General features: G+C 38.7%; 1 protein-coding gene across 1 annotated transcript; it reads left to right on the top strand.

Moving 5' to 3' along the window:
- The first annotated feature begins 330 nt into the window (after window positions 1-330).
- Window positions 331-16,317, top strand: VCAM1 (vascular cell adhesion molecule 1). Its single transcript, XM_075322216.1, has 11 exons — window positions 331-675; window positions 1,367-1,648; window positions 2,643-2,966; window positions 3,089-3,358; window positions 4,583-4,840; window positions 4,949-5,203; window positions 7,041-7,307; window positions 7,973-8,239; window positions 9,978-10,244; window positions 10,364-10,630; window positions 13,309-16,317. Exons 1-11 carry the CDS (start codon window positions 609-611, stop codon window positions 13,467-13,469), a joined length of 2,685 nt encoding a protein of 894 aa, XP_075178331.1. The 5' UTR covers window positions 331-608; the 3' UTR covers window positions 13,470-16,317.
- The last annotated feature ends 1,269 nt before the right edge of the window (window positions 16,318-17,586 follow it).

The raw sequence follows: 17,586 nt of genomic DNA, 5'->3' as shown, positions 1-17,586 counted from the left end.
CATGGGAGTGATCCCATTGAGTAACATTGTTTTATTAACATTACAATTTTTTTTGGCATTCCACTCGGTCCGTTTTTCTTGCCGTGTGTCCTTAGCCAAATGTTATATTCACAAATATCACTGCTGCTATGGTCGGCAGTTTTAATTTTCAATTTCTGTTATTAAAACATTGGGACTGCTGAGTACAGGAATAATGACTAATGTCAGGAATTCCCATTACTGTTCAGTGGAGGTCATCAAGGATTCTACATTGTAATTTCTGTATAGTCCACTAGGGGGCAACAATATGACTTTATTTTTTGTTAGGTTTCAAATACAGCCTGTGGTTTCCCCACCAGAAACCCCCCTCCTCCCATCACCTTATAAAAAGGTCGATAGGGATGTCTTTTACACATCTCATACAAGGCAGGCACAAAGAGAGCACAGAACAGAAGAGCCTGTGCATGAACAGTATTGCACCATTGGAATTTATTAACTCCCAGAAAACCTGGAATTCTGCAACATCCCTGCTGGAGTTAGCTGTTCAGGTCTAGATACTTAAGACCATTAAGAGATTTTATAAAATACTACTTTTTTGTTGAAGCCTCACATACAAGAGGACCTCTGACATGGCCAAGATCGGACCTGTCACCTTATCATCACTGATGCTCTGCTACCAAATCATCTCTATGCACAGTAAGATTTGTTCTAATGAGTCTTAAATATCCATCTATCTATGTATCATCCATCCATGATAATATCTATCATTATTTTTATATATATATATATATATACATATATATATATATAGATATACATACATATGTAAACTGGACTCAAATTTGTCTATTTAACTACCTATTCATCTATTTCTCCATTTATCATTTATCTGTCTATCATCTTTCTTTCTATATCTATATATATATATATATATATATATATATATATACATATGTTTGTCTACGTTACTATCTATCTACTGTCTATCATCTGTGTATCATCGTTCTTTATATATACTATCAATACTATCAGCCTATCTGTATTATATATAATCCATCTTTCTACATGTCTATCTATCTATCTATCTGTCTGTCTGTCTGTATATCTTTCTATCTGTGTGTCTATCCATCCGTCCGTCTGTCTGTCTGTCTGTCTGTCTGTTTGTCTATCCATCCATTCATCCATCCGTCTCTGTCTGTCGGTCCGTCCTCCCATCTATTTGTCTGTCTATCTATCTATTTCTCCATCTCTTCTCAGTTGTAGTATATAGATTGTTTCTTATAATACAGTTAGGAATTGTCTCTTGCAATCAGTATCTGATATTTCTATTATCTGATACAATGAGTGTGGGTTTCATCTAGTATCTTATATTTTGTGCTTTCCTCAGCTTCTGCCTTAGATATCACTCTTTCATCACCACAAACTTCAATCAAGGCTGCGATTGGGGAAAAACTTCATATCACTTGTAAAGCATTGACATGTATTAATAAGGATCCCAGCTTCACCTGGTCTAGCCTCGTGGATAATTATATCGGTGGTAATGTAGTTACAGTGGAAAAAACGTCAATCCTAACTATAGAGGTCCGCGCGGAGACAGATGGCACATACCGGTGTACTGTGTCGTGTGATAATGCACCAGCGGAGAGGAGCTTCACCATCATGGTCTACTGTAAGTGCCTGATATTATTGGCCTGTGTTACATGCTTGTTGGATAAATAGCAGCAGTTACATGAACCCTTGTAAGTTTTTAGAGAAAGGTGTATAAAGGCATCGTGCTCAGTGTTCATGTGTTTATGGAGAACTATATGGATGTGCAGTGCTGGGAGAACAAAGACAAATACACAGAACAAAGAATTTAATGTTATGCGGGTGTCAAAGAGGAGATCAAACTCTTTATTAAGGATCTGAAATGGATCAGACTTATCCTCCACGATGTCGGCTTCATTTCAGCTGTTACTGATTTATTTAAAATAAACCGCCAGTAACGACATTGGGCAGTGATACTACACTCTGCTCATTGTGAAACTTCCCTTTATGAATGACTCCACTAACAGTCACCACATAATACCAGATCTACCGTATTATAAAACAAATTTCCTTTATTTTTAAAAGCACTGACTGCAAGATCCAATACTGTGGTCTTCGTGGCTCAGCATGTTACATCTATATGCTCACCTAGAGAAATAAATGCTTTCATTAAAACCTGTAACAGTGTAATATGGTATGCATTGCACGGACTGGCCCACAGGAGGGCAGGAGATTTCCCTGGTGGGCCCCCGTGCAGCAGAAAGCCACTTACCCCTCATCATGAGCAGGAATTCACCCCATATATTTGATTCTCTATGAACAGGCAAGAGTAAAATCACATCATTAATCCAACAAGCTACCATACTTATTATTATATGAGGGCAGAGGTGCATTTATGAAAGAGGGTTATGTAATATCTGCATGTAGCTGAACAGTGGGACCCCAGAGTCAATGTCACTGGTTGGCCTTGTTGCAGGCCATCAGTTTTCATTCTCACCTCTGTTTTCCTTCATATAAAAATAAGGGATATAATGAGGTTTACAATTGGCAGTATATTGAGTATCTGCATTAATTAGCCTGGACTTTTATGACCCCTGTGTCCATGATAAGAATAGTAAAGTGATTTTCTCTTGCAGCGTTTCCCAGTGATCCTGTCCTAGACGTCTCGTCTCTTGTGGTCGGGCAGCAGTCACGGATCACCTGCATCTTCCACAGTATCTATCCTGTTGAGATGCTGAGTGCCGATATCCTGCTGAATGAAGTTAACGTGGCTACATTTGAGCATGAAAAGTACAAAGCTGACAAAGAATATGAGGCTCCAAACATCAGCCTGACCCATGATTTAACCCTGGAGGAGGAGATGGACAAGTATGAGATTGAATGTGTGGCTAAATTGGATTTTCCGGATGAGCATACTGAGCCTATACAGAGGCGTACAGCCCAGACGCTCAATCTAATGTGTGAGTAATGGAAGCAAGCCATTTTTTTTATCCTCATAAACCTACTGTTATTATCAACTCATTGCTTGAACTGAATTTTTTATTACTCGAGGGCCTGACTATGACTTTCGTTCTATTTTCAGATCCTCCAGCTGAACCCCAAATCAATGTCAAACCATCCCCAATGGTAAAAGCTGGTGAAGACATGCAACTGTTATGTTCACCTGACAGCAAATCCCAAGCTGTTGTCCAATGGGTGAAACTAATAGGGAATGATGAGTATGGAATTAAGTCAGATGATCAGGGGTCTTTGATACTTCCAAATACAGATCCAGAAGACAGTGGGGTCTACATCTGTCATGCCCAAAACAGTGTTGGAAAAGCTTCCACACATGTGAGGATCAATGTGCAAGGTAAGACATTCATTTGCTTAACGCTTTGCATTTCATAGAAAATATACTTTGAAGTTTCAAAGCCACTCCCCTGTGATGCGGCAAGTGATTGACGGGTCTCTCGCTCGTGTGAACATGGGGAGAAACCTGTCTATCACCTAGATCAGCGCTGTTGATAACCGATGGGGGGAGGTACCGGACTAGTCTCATCTTTGGCTATGGTCCCTGGCCAGATCCGTACAGTATATATACTTGGCTGCAATCATGCAGCAAAGCATAGTTTGAGCAGAATGAATCAGGTAACAGGTTTCCTTCCTTGGAGTCTGTGAATACAAAAAGACTGCTCTAACCAAGCACATCTTCTCAGTGTACCCTTGTCATGGCCTAGCTTCTCTGTGCACCTTTTCTCCTCTGATTTCTGTAATGCAAGAGCTGTTAATTAAAGGAACTCTGTCAGCAGATTTTTGCTGTTTCATTTTACAGTAAACTAGTCTAAGGGCAGATAGCCTAATTACAGGGTTGAATCACTAATTAGTCTGTGTGCTATAGTTTCAATAAAATTAGTGTTTTATCAGCAGGAGATCATCACTAATCTGTGTAACCCCACCCCCACCACTGATTAGCAGCTTGCTGAAAATTCACAGTGTACACAGGAAACCGCCAATCAGTGGTGTGGGTGAGGTTAAATGCAAAGCAGAAGTCTTAGGTCTACTACAGCTACATCAAACAAAACAGGGATTCCATGAATACTACACCAAGCAGCCCAGTAAGTGAAACATCCCTGGAATTAGGCTTTCTTGCCTGATTATGCAGCTATCATATTACATATAAAAAAACCTGTTGACAGATTCCCTTTAATAAAGAGGGAAGCAGAGCAGGATGGAAATAAGTAATTGGAAAGGTTGACTGGGAGCCGGTGCTTGGTTTGAACAGTCATTAAAAGTATTTTTTTTTCTCTTGTATCTCCATTTAATAGTTCCTTATAAATGTATATAGTTGAAGTACTCTTGACCTTATAATATATGGTTTATTGTTAATCATTATCATATCAGTGTCAGTTTAAAGTCCAGTATTCTGAGCCAGTATTTAGATTTACGATATATCGTTATAGGGGTCAGAGTTCTGTTTTTTCGTATAGATATGTTATAAATAATAACTTTATCACGTAAGAATATGGCATGATAATTGTCCGTAATAGAACATAAGAAATGAAAAAAAATGCAGTAAATTGTTTTATCGTTTTAGGTCCGCCAGAAAATCCCACGCTGTCAATGAAGCCTGCAACAAGAGTTGTAGCGGGACAGGCTGTTACAATTGAATGCCGTGCCAGCAGCGACACCAGTGTTACATTGTGGAAGATTTCAGAAAATGGAGATATTTTATTAGACCCAGCAGGGAAAGTCATAATAGATGAAGCCGAACCGGTAGACACCGCCGTCTACAAATGCACCGCTGAAAATGAGTACGGTGTAAGCGAAACTTCAGAATCCCTCACAGTGGAGTGTAAGTGTCTATTCTGAAATATCCAATTATTTATTTATTTACATCGATACAGTAACTTTTTTTTTATTAAACCTCCAAAATGAAGCAAATTATTATTTTTTTACACAGATCCACCCAGGAATACGGTTCTTTCATCTTCATCCAGTGATGTGAACGAAGGAGATACAGTAACTCTGACTTGTACGTCTCAAGGAGTCCCCACACCAAATATCTCCATCTCGAAACTTTTAACGACGGGAGAAAGTGTTCTCCTTTCTGAAGATCCAATAATTACTTCATCTAAGATGACCAGTGGGATTTACCAGTGCCTAGCTAATAACGGACTGGGAAGTGAGAAACACAAGGTGGAACTTAATGTGCGAGGTGAGGAGCTGACGTCAACTTGTATGTTTCATTTCAGGATTTTCTTTTAGTATTATTTCATTATTAGTTATGGCAGGATTTTGCCCTAATTTCTCAATATATTGATGAAATATAAGCTTTTGTGGCAGCAATCTTAGATAACTCACTGAAATCACGGCGAGGTATAATATGATGCTCTTACGCCCCAATGCAACATCTACAGTAGAGACACCTAAAGATCACACATCTCTAGTCTCATATGGAAGAAGCGCCATAGCTCAGAGCTTGTAGGCAATTAGATCCTCAACACCCCTATAGTTAAAAAAAACTGTCCCTTGCCATATATATAGACTAAATGCCACTGATCCACTTCATCTGGTATAAGGAAAAAACTGGACAAAAAAAGGCACAAATAGGGTGTTATCTAAGATAAATGAGCAAATCCTAATGGAGTAAGAAAGCTTACCATTCATAATTGTGAAAGTCACAGCTACTGTAAAAGCGTGTAACACGGAAGCTGGTGAGACCCAGTGGGAGATAATCAGTGCAAGTAGATGAATGGGTTAAAGACCGCGCTGCCGTGGAAGTAATGCCAAGTCCAGGTAGAAAAGGATTGTGATCCTAATTTGTCAACGTGTTTCAGAAACAGTTCTGTTTCTTCTGGACAAAATCACATTTTTGTCCTGAAGAAGGAGAATTGTGTCTGAAACGCGTTGGAAAATAAAGATCACAATTATTACCTGCCTGGACTTGGCATTACTCTCATGGCAGCATGGTCTTTAACCCTTTCATCTACTTGCACTGATTACTGCATCTGGTGTATACACTCTTCCTAGTAGGTAAATCTGTTCATGTTAGCCAATGGGGCGTGAACCTCAAGAAGATGCCCAGAGAGAAGAGTCGCAGACCACATCCTTTTGGCTACCAAGACTATATTTATGAATAGTTAAAAGGGATAACAGATGGAGTTCCAATCAAATATGAACGGCCACTCAATATAGCATAACAGACAAAATAGAGAAAACTGAGTTTCATGAGGCCTTGCATAATCAAAGACAGACACGCACCCAATAGTTATATAATTATTTATTAGAAACAATAGATAGGTAGGGGCACTGTCATGTAAAGTAACGACATAAAATACTGACAATGGTTCGGGATACAGAAGAGTCAGAGATGTCCCATACTAGGACCTCAACAGCATCATATTGTGTAAGAAAGATAATTCCAACATTAAAAGGTGCAATGGATAGCCCAAACAGTCAATGAAATACGGCCCAACATGGCACATATAGTAAAAGGGGCATATATCATTATTCAACGCTGGAGCAGTTGCTTACCCATATATGGTGCCAATATGAACGCAACGGGGCGTTTCCCTCCACTACCTGGACCTTTGATACAGCGTTCATATTGGCACCATATATGGGTATATATGTATATATATATACATATCCCCTAGTATGGGACATCTCTGTCTCTTCTGTATCCCGAACCATTGTCAGTATTTTATGTCGTTACTTTACATGACAGTGCACCTACCTATCTATTGTTTCTAATAAATAATTATATAACTATTGGGTGCGTGTCTGTCTTTGATTATGCAAGGCCTCATGAAACTCAGTTTTCTCTATTTTGTCTGCAAGACTATATTTATGTACTAGGAAGAGGGGGCCAGATTTCAGGAACATGCAGGAACGAGAAGGAAAAAAAATCAACACAGATCCAGTTGAACAGTGGCAGTTAGACCAGGTATTGACAAATTTATGGCAATTGACAGCTCCAACCCATCTTTGCTACTCAAAATCAACATTAACATCTTTATTTTAGTTTGAACATATTTTTTTTCTTTTAACAGTTCCACCCAAAAACACATTTATAACTATCACACCATCACATACGGTGCAAAATGGGGACAGTGTCCATATCTGGTGCGTATCTGAGGCTTCCCCTGCTCCTAAATTGGTTTTGAAGATGAAAACTGAGCTGGGCATCATTGATCTGGGTTCAGAGCATGGACTTTACATGATACCGCATGCTGCAGGAGCGCATACAGGGACCTACCTGTGCGAAGCATCAAACGTAGTAGGACAGCAAATGGCTGAGGCAACGCTAACTGTGCAAGGTGAGACCCTACATAAAGTCTTTCATAATGTATTAACCCGGTAACAATGAAATAACAGTGTATATTAGATTTATTAATCCCATTTTCATTGTAGTCGGGAGACTGTAGGGTCAAAGTTGCTGATAAGTCATTTTTTTATATTGACTTATTTACTAAAGGCTCAGGCTGTAAAGTAGTCGCACTAGAGAAAGTTGCAAACAAGTTGTGCAAATGTTTTTAGTCTCGTTCCTCGTCAGATATTTGCTGTCACCTGACACAATAGAATACAATGGGAAAAGTGACTGGACTATTATTCTCCTAAATTTGCCAATAGAGAAACACTCATGCAGTGGCAGCCCCATGCAGTCAAATTCATGCACACATGGGGTGGCCAAAGGCGTCACTCATGACTCTATGGGTAAAACGGAAGAATCCATACCCAAATGTGTGTAGACAGTAGCCTAAACATACTGCTCCATCTTTGAAGCCCAACCTCATGACCTTAAGACATCTCTGTGCCACAATGACTCTACATGAGTAGTTCCTAATTTAACATGCCTAATCATGACAATGGAAGCTAAACTGAATATGATAAATTAAATCAAAATACCACCCCAAACGTTTACTCAAACTTTGTCAAATTATTATTTTCTATTCACTATTACATTGCTTATTTTATCCAACAGCTGCACCCCAGAATACACACATATCTATAACTCCATCCTCTGTCGTACGAGAAGGCGATAAAGTACATATAAGATGCACTTCAGAAGCATCTCCTGCTCCTACATTGGCCCTGATGATAAAAACGGAGCATGATGGGGTTGAGGTGTTGGCTGAAGATGGAGAATACATCATTTCACATGCTGAAGAGAAACATATAGGAATATATATCTGTGAATCCACCAATGTGGTTGGAAGTGAGATTGCAGACGCCATTCTTGATGTACAAGGTGAGACCTGTTTATAGTAGTACGCATATTCTAAAAGAGTTATCACCAAGAATTCAAGCTATCCTCTATTCATTGGATAGGGGAGGGTTAACTTGCTGATAAATAGGGGTCCAACTGCTGAGTTTCCCAATGATCTCGATACTTGGGCTCTGGAATCTGAGAATGGGGCTCTGCAGTACCATCTGAAATTGAGGAAAGTGCACATGCATGACTTCCACTTCAAATCATTGTTAATGGGAGTACTGCTTTGTCTGGCAGTCCCATAGAGACTGAATATAATGGAGGTTGAGCATGTGCACTTCCACTGCGTACACTATGAGACAGCAAATCCCCGATTTAAGAGCTCTAGACCCCCGATTTCAGGATTGCTGGAGACCTCAGAAGTTGAACCCCTACTGATAAGAAACTCATTCTATTCTTCAGATAACAGATAACTGATGACAGGTTGAAAAAGTTAGATATGTTTAGCTTAGAAAAAAGACGTCTCAGAGGAGATCTCATTTATATGTATAAATACATGTGCGGTCAATATAAAGGACTGGCACATGACTTATTTCTTCCGAAGACAATACTAAGGACCAGGGGGCATTCACTGCGAGTGGAAGAAAAGCGATTCCGACAGCTAAATAGGAAAGGGTTCTTTACAGTTAGAGCAGTCAGACTGTGGAATACCCTACCACAAGAGGTAGTAATGGCAGATACTATAACAGCTTTCAAAAAAGGGCTGGATGATTTCCTCAGTACACACAACATTGTTGGTTATAAATGACTTAGTGACCAAATGTAGAACTGGTGGAGGAAGGTTGAACTAGATGGACCTAGGTCTTTTTTCAACCTTAGTAATTATGTAACTATGTAACTATGTAACTTGTCTATTTGAAAAAAAACCTTTAGGGGTACTTTGCACGTTGCGACATCGCTACTGCGATATCGTTGGGGTCAAATCAAAAGTGATTCACATCCGGCGCCAGTAATGACGTCGCAACATGTAAAGCCTAGATGCACAGATAAACGATTGCAAAAGTGTCATGAATCGGTGATCTGTGTAGTGTCGGTCATTTCCATAATGTTGGACCGATAGGAGATACGATGTTGTTCCTCGTTCCTGCGGCAGCACACATCGCTGTGTATGAAGCCGCAGGAGCAAGGAACTTCTCCTTATCTGCCTCCACCGGCTATGCAGAAGGAAGGAGGTGGGGGGGGAAGTTTACGTCCCGCTCATCTCCGCTCCTCCTCTCTATTGGCCGCCTGACGTGTGATGTCGCTGTGACGCAGCATGACCCGCCCCCTTAGGAAGGAGGCGGGTCGCCAGCCAGAGCGACGTTGCAGGGCAGTGCGTGTGAAGCTGCCGTAGCGATAATGTTCGCTACGGCAGCTATCACAAGATATCGCATCTGCGACGGGGGCGGGGACTATCACGCTCGGCATCGCTAGCCGATGATAGTGATGTCGCAGCGTGGAAAGTACCCCTTAATATTTATTGGAAAGTTTACAGGTCTGTGTGGTATCAGAGATGTAACTATGAGCACAGAGATTGTAGTTGCATCTGAGTCTTTAAAGGTCTCTCTGTCTTCCACCAAGTGGTCAATCATGTACACATCTCAGAATCATTGAGGTCCAGGTGCCTCTGTTTCCACATACAAAACTCATCTCAGCAATGCTAAAAAAAAAACAAGAAACTAGAAGTCAAATTCCTATTGAGCTTAACATTTTCTATATTTTTATGGTTCTTTCACAGTTCCACCCAAAAACACCTATATTACCATCATTCCTTCAGAAATGGTGAGAGAGGGTGACATGGTACAGATTTGGTGTTCTTCTGAAGGCTTTCCAGACCCTGAGCTTGTCCTGAAGCTGAGAACAGAACATGAATTACTTAGCCTGGAATCAAGCGATGGATTCTACAATATAAGTCACGCAGAAATCAACAATGCAGGAACGTACATCTGTGAATCTACCAACATGGCGGGACTGCAAGTTGCTGTGAATACTCTGACTGTACAAAGTGAGTATATATGTGCAAGGCAACAACGTATTATATGTAAATCCTAACCGTAATGTCATAAGACAGGTAATCTGATCTATTCCGTCTTCCATAAAATAACCTCACCCATTTTCTTCCAGTTCCACCACGAAACACCACAGTGGTTGTGACTCCATCACAGAACATCACAGAAGGTGATACAGTCACTATCACTTGTGAGACCCACAGCATCCCATCTCCAACCATCATTCTTCAGAAAGTGTGTGACAAGAATACCACAGTGCTACAGGCCAGTAATGGCACCTTCACACTGCACAATGTCACCCGCAATGACACTGGAACATACACCCTCAAAATTTTTAATAGTGCTGGAAACGAAACAGAGGTCATCAATATCGTTGTGGCAGGTGAGAAGCATTTATAGTAGCTTAACTAATAATAATAATAATAATAATAATCTTTACTTCTATAGCGCCAACATATTCCGTAGCGCTTTACAATTCAGATGTTTATATACAAACAAACATTCATAAGTAACAGTTATACAAGATGCCATAATTAATGCAAAAATAAAGACAACCCTGCTCGTAAAAGCTTACAATCTACAATGGGTTGAGGTGGGGATGACACAAGGTAAAGGTGCTTATTAACAATGACGGTCCAGCCATCACGAAGAAATGGGGGATAGATAAGACTGCATGAACCGGTCACTAGCCAGTCTTTGTGATGTTTTTGGGAGTGGTAGAGTCTGATGTAGAATTATGTTCCTAGAAGTAGTGGAGGGGCTCTGTGTGAATTGACTTTGATTAGGGAAGGTGATAGGCCACCCTAACAAGAGGTGTTTTTAGGAAGCATCCGAAGTTGTGCAAATTGTGAATCTTCCTAGTTTCTTGGGGTAGAGCATTCCAGAGAATTTGTGCAGCTCTGGAGAAGTCTTGGATCCGGGAGTGGGAGGTTAGGATAAGTGTGGACGTTAGTTGAAAGTCGTTTGCAGAGCATAGAGAATGGGTAGGTTAATATACAGAAATAAAGGTGAAGATGTTAGGGGGGTGCCGCAGTGTGGAGAACTTTGTGGGTGAGAACAAGCAATTATCTGAAAGCTTTAGAGACTTTGGGTAGACAGACAGTAAACTGGATTTTCTTTTTCATTTCCATTTGAGTAAGGATACATTCACACTGGATAATTTTTGCTTCTCAAGTGTCATCCTCATTGCTTCCATTTTTTTCTTATCTGCTTTTTTTCCCTGAAGCAGGTAGACTTCTGACCTTTCTTATTTGGATTGATTCCTCATAGACTTTGCAAAACAGATGAGACTATTAGCTTAGAGTCTCATGGACCAGTTATATTTATCCGACCTAAAACTTGATGTGTATGTGGTTCAATAATACTCTATGGGTCAATGTATTGACTGAGAAAAAAATGGACCGCAATAGATGTCACACAATGTGTGAATGTGACCTTAGCAATGACAACCCACACACAAGAAACCAAACATTACCCTCTAGGAACTGAAAGTCAGAAACTGTTTGAAGAACATCTTCGTAACGTCTTTTCAGTTCACATCAGACATACATCTGGTACATGGTACGCATTGGGCACATTTACATATTACTGAGATATCCAGGGACGCAGCTGCTGAGCTGACACTTCTACCTCAATTACTAAACTAAAAAGCAGCGCTTCTATTAACCACATTTTTGTAACATATTCGCACGGTTAACAGCCTGAAGATATTGGACAATAAACAGAAAAATAAAAATGGCACCAAAAATTACATCAGAAAGCAAAAGGGTACATTTTAAAGTAAAAAATGTTTTCTGTGTTTTCATGTTTTATGATTCATTAATTCAGTAAAATACTTTATTCATGAACAATGTCCTACAATTAGTTTTGGTAGGGCCATGTTTGCTGTAGAGTCTCTGGGGATGTCTTAGTATCAGTGCAATCTAGCATATGGGTCACAATTAGAGATGAGCAGACCTGTCTGTGTAAGTTCAGTTCGGCGGGATCAACTAGTCTTTATAAAAAGTTTGGTTGGGAACCCGAAATTGACCTGATCCCCAAAAGAAGTCACTGATTGGGTCATCAGGTCTCCGCCCACATGCAGCCAGCCATAAACAGATCACTTCCGGAGGCGGGTGAGCGGGGTTTTTTCATTTTTTTGTGATTGGTGCTCACTACATCCGATCACGCTGTTGTTGCCCCCAGTGTGAGCCGTTCAAACAAGCGGTTCGCACTGGGCTGAGCACCGAGCGTACCCGAGCACAGCAATGCTCGTGTGAGAGGTTTACATAGCTAAGGCACCCAAGCTCCGAATCCAAACTCTGGTTTTTATTTTAAAAGTCTGTGTTTGGTATGAACACCAAACCTCGGGTTCACTCATCTCTGGTCACAATCATATCATTGAAAGTCAACACCACCTTTATCATCTTTTCCATATTGTTTTCCTTTTCATTTATCGCCTAATACCACATGTCACATTTGAAAGCATCTTATGAGCTCTAGGGTTTAAATGAAGTGGATGTATGTTTAGATCTTTTCCGGGGAGGAGAGGTGGGAGGGCATTTGTGAAAACTAGTGCAACTACCTGCCTTTTAATGAATTCACACAGTTGAACACTTTGACAATCAAAGGTTAATACTTTGCTTAATGTAAGGCTTCTATAAGTTTTAGCAGGAAAGAAATGAAATGCTAAGAAATTCACATCTTGTAAAATCGTCAATGCTACAATGATGATTTTGTAAGATGTAAGTTGTCAGTTCAGATATTCAGTTCTGTAGCATACGACTCCTTATAAAACATTGTCGCTGACTATTTAATAAGTAAATTTATGTTTTGACTTTTTCTATATGTATGATATTTGACATGTAAGCCCCTGACAGTGCATTAAGGTCAATATCTATTTTGGCATTGAGTATGGGCACCTGCTCATATTCCCATAAAGTACATTACTACTGAACCTGACCCTCCACACTGTCTATAGAAGCAGCATCTGTTGTGTCCTATCAATGTAACCAAACACTCATCCCATCGTGCTGCCCGCTCAGTCCTTTAACCATCCCCCATTCTTTGTCTTCCCAACAGGACGACAGCAGAGCCCAACATTCAACCCCACATCCACAATTATTTTTGGATCTGTGGCTCTGGTGACAGTCGGTGTTATTGGATCCATCATTTATCATCTCAAGAAAGCAAAGTTACAAGGATCATACAGTCTAGTAAAAGCTTTGAGAAGCAAAGTGTGACTTCACTCGAATTGGATTTGATTAATATTTCCATGTGCTGGTGTGGGACACAGCTCGTACATTTCTGTGGGCATTGAATGGCCCTCGTGGTAGCACATGCAATCTGAAAGATGTTCAGATGACTCCATAATAAGCTTGGGCTGTCGGAATCTGTATGTTGCGGTACTTGCAAGAGTCTGGATGAAAAACCATCTAAACCCAGTTCTGCTACAATAGAGAAAGACTGAAGTGAACTAAGACTATTATCAGAAAGAAGACATCTCGGACTCAGATGTCTGGAGCCCTGTGTGTGAAGGATCACTATTTGCACTTAGATTTTGGTGTTTTGTACCGTGTGATAATGACTATATTAATGTGTAGAAGCTGCTCAGATGTGAATGTCATGTTGTGTCGGCCATTATTTCTGTCTGTTCTGTCCTCGTTCCCATTTGTTTGTCTTATATGTGGTGGAGATGTGCATCGTGTGTTGAATTTTAATGTGGCCTTTCTCCTTAGGCAGAGCTGATCTCTACTCATCTTTTGTTGGTTAATGAAATGAAATGAGAAGTCTAGATGATTGGGAGGATCAAACCCAGAACCAAAAGAGTGGGAATTCTTCTAAAATGGAAACAAAGCAAACAATAGGGCATCTCATTGGTGTGAAGAATGTGGGTAACAATCAGGGAGCCCGGATAGTAAAACTGCATATTGGTACATAATGAGTAATTCTGTATACCATCTGCTTCACCATAGATTTTGAATACTAATTTACCATCAATTCAGCTTTTTTAAGTTTCAGTCAACCAATTATTACTTGTCAGAAACCGCACATGACTTGTCATTGTGGTTACTGAGGTTTAGCTGATAAGATTAAAGGTATCAAAACCAGACACCATATATACCTAATACCTAATTATAGCCAATAATGTAGGTACAATCCTAGGCAGCAGTAGGATATACAATAATCAATAAGAAAATAATTACCTACAAAAAATACTAATAATCAAAAACTGAATAAATAAACCCAGAAAATAACTTGACTACCAGAAACAAAATGTAATAGCAATAATCAATCTTTATTGTATTATTTACATCATTAAAAGCAAGTTAAAAAAAATACTGAGAATTGTCATGTTAATAAAAATCAAAAGTGGAAGTATACAAAATGTTTGTTCATACATGGTAATAAAGCTCATATATCAAGGGCTGCTCTAGTGATTATTATGCTGGGGATATTAATATAGTTAATAACTTTCTCAATGGTACATAAGTTACTTAAATAAAATATAGATGTAGGCATGTAACCAGGCACAGCAACATAGGAATCGTTCTCCTCCATGTATGCTCGGAGGCGTTTTTCGCCTTCGCTTCTTCTAAGGGCGAAACAAAGTGATTTGGCCTTTGAGGAAGCGACGGCGAAACACTCATTGGTCATATACATAGCAGTACGATTCATATGTTACTTAGGTGATTATTATATATTCTATCTACCTTGCCTGTGAGTCTTCTGTTGTCGGTTTGATGTGAAACATGATCTATATGTAGTGATTTACTAAGCTACCATTGTGGCACACATATCCTTGTACTCAATGCATGGAGGTCTGTAAATATAAACCTTAGGCACCTATAGTTCTCTGTATGTTTCATGGATTATATTATTTTTAATAATGCACATATATGAAACTATACTTTAAAAAATGTATATACCATTGAAACAGCTCTTAAATATATTAATATCCCCAGCATATTTATCAAAAATGGAGCTCTTGATATATGAGCTTTATTACCATGTACAATAAAAACAATATTCATGTGTACTACGCCTTTGATATCTGATAACACGTATTTTTAATTTATTTTAATTATTTAACCAATATTACAATAAAGATTAATTACTTGTATGTTTATTAATTAATACAATTATTATTTTTATTAATTATATTAATAAAATATATTAATATTATTACTATAATATTAATATATTTATTTTATATATTTGTTTGTAGTAGCTATTTTTATAGCTTTAAATAATCAATAAGACCTAAACGAGCCAAATTGATTATTGTACATTATACTGAATATTATTATCACACATATGCACAATGCTACCATTCATTGTCAGAGCATATGTAAAATATAGAATATCCATCAGATGATCGTGTCCTGTAGATGAGGGGTCTGCAACATGCAGCTCTCCAAGTCGCTGCATGCCAAGATGTGCTGTGACAATAGTCACCCAACACAGTAGAAGGATAAGCTTCTCATATCACTGGGTATTATACAGGGTGGCCCAAACGTAGGTCTACAGTTAAAGTAATGACATTTATCCCAACAGATTATTATATGGGTGCACATACAGACAAAAAAGAAGTCTGCTTGGATTTTATTGCATTATTACTTGTTTAACACTGTAATCTTGTAATGTTCGAAACATCTTCCATTGATGTCGCAACATTCCCTTTCCCTTTATTTTAGGCCACCCTGTCTAACTGTATATACACTCTACCGTCTATACGTATTTACTGTTGTTTCTATATGAGTTTTTATACTCAAGTTTCCTACACGTCAACATCCCCCTCCATATTTGTTCTTGGATCAATGGCACGCCAATGGGCCTTATGGCCGTTTCTGTTTTTAACCATTTAACAATGTTCTTTTTGTACCTCTAGTCACGATAGCTACCCCACTATAGTAAATGGTTAATATCCTGTAGTATGTCGGCCATTAGACACATCCCAGTTTCTGCCTAAATTAAAATGACTAATGTGTTTTTGAAGTGAAAGTTTTTATAAGGTTCATTTTATTATTTTATTCACATATTATATTTTCAAAGGAATATATTTAAATTAAAGATTTATAGTGTTTTCAACATCTTGTCTTCATTTATTTCCTTTTCAGTAAACTGTTTGCAATACAAATTTGTATAATACCACTATACGTTTTTAGCAATATTATGTTTGTGCTCAATAAAATCGTTATTGCAATGCCCTCCCATAAAAATATACTCATCAAATCCTCTAAACTGGTCCCATCTTTGTGAACTATCCTTTGTCACATATGTAAGGCTGGCACATCATCCCTACTGGACTGTTCACAAAGACTATTGGACCTCTGGAGCGGTGTACTGGAGAAGAAGAACATTTACCTGGGGGATTTAAGGTATTTTAGTGCACTCCTTGTTCTAGCTAACTTTTTCTAACAATCCTGGTCATCTCATTTAAAGGGGTTTTTAAGATGATTTAAATTTATGGCTATTTTTATAATATACCATGAATATTAGATTAGTGATACCCTGCAGAATAGTTGTGTGAAGGGGTACTCCATGGAGCTCAGAATCCACTTCATTATTTGCCAGTTATAACTTTTAGTAAAAAATGTTGAAAAAAAAAAGCTGGTATTGCATCTCCATCTCATTCACTTCAATGGGACTGAGATACTCTTAGTTATAAAACAAAGCACATCAGATGCTAAAACTATGGAGCCTCCACTGATGTAAAACTGATAGACTATTAATCAGTTGAGAAAAAAAGATGGCTCATTAGCAGTTCATCCAGGAGATATAGTTAAAATCTTTGCAGAGTTTTACTCTAAGCTCTATAATCTAAAAGAAGACCCGTCTATACCTCAACCCAATAATTCCTCTATTTCTAAGTTTTTAGACAAAATTAATCTTCCACAACTAACACAACAACAATTGGATATACTTAATTCACCCTTTACTATAGAGGAAGTGATTCGAACTATTTCCAGCCTAAAAATTAAAAAATCTCCAGGTCCAGATGGGTTTGGAAATGAGTATTTTAAAGCCTTTTCTGCAGTCCTGGCTCCCCATTTGGTCAGGGTCTACAACAAGGCAGCTGAGATAGGCTCCTTTCCAACGGAAATGCTGGAGGCCTTAATATCGATAATTCCAAAACCAAAAGGCGATTTGGAATATGTTAATAATTATAGGCCTATATCACTTATTAATACGGATATCAAGATATATTCAAAAATCATTGCCAATAGATTAAAGTCAATACTGCCAAAAATTGTTGGTCATGACCAGATGGGATTTGTTGAAGGTCGCCAAACCTCAGATGGGACTAGAAGATTATTAAATCTAATTTCTCATATTAACTATAGGAAAATACCTTCT

The sequence above is a fragment of the Anomaloglossus baeobatrachus genome, chromosome 8, assembly GCF_048569485.1.
Source record: "Anomaloglossus baeobatrachus isolate aAnoBae1 chromosome 8, aAnoBae1.hap1, whole genome shotgun sequence".
Classification (NCBI taxonomy): domain Eukaryota; kingdom Metazoa; phylum Chordata; class Amphibia; order Anura; family Aromobatidae; genus Anomaloglossus; species Anomaloglossus baeobatrachus.
Note: the sequence above shows the minus strand (reverse complement) of the source record. Positions and strands in the feature narration are given on the sequence as shown.

Coding starts and splice junctions, on each gene's coding strand:
- VCAM1 (XM_075322216.1), top strand. CDS start 609: ATGGCCAAGATCGGACCTGTCACCTTATCATCACTGATGCTCTGCTAC. Junction 676..1,366: donor CCAAATCATCTCTATGCACA/GTAAGATTTGTT, acceptor TGCTTTCCTCAG/CTTCTGCCTTAGATATCACT. Junction 7,308..7,972: donor GGCAACGCTAACTGTGCAAG/GTGAGACCCTAC, acceptor TTTATCCAACAG/CTGCACCCCAGAATACACAC.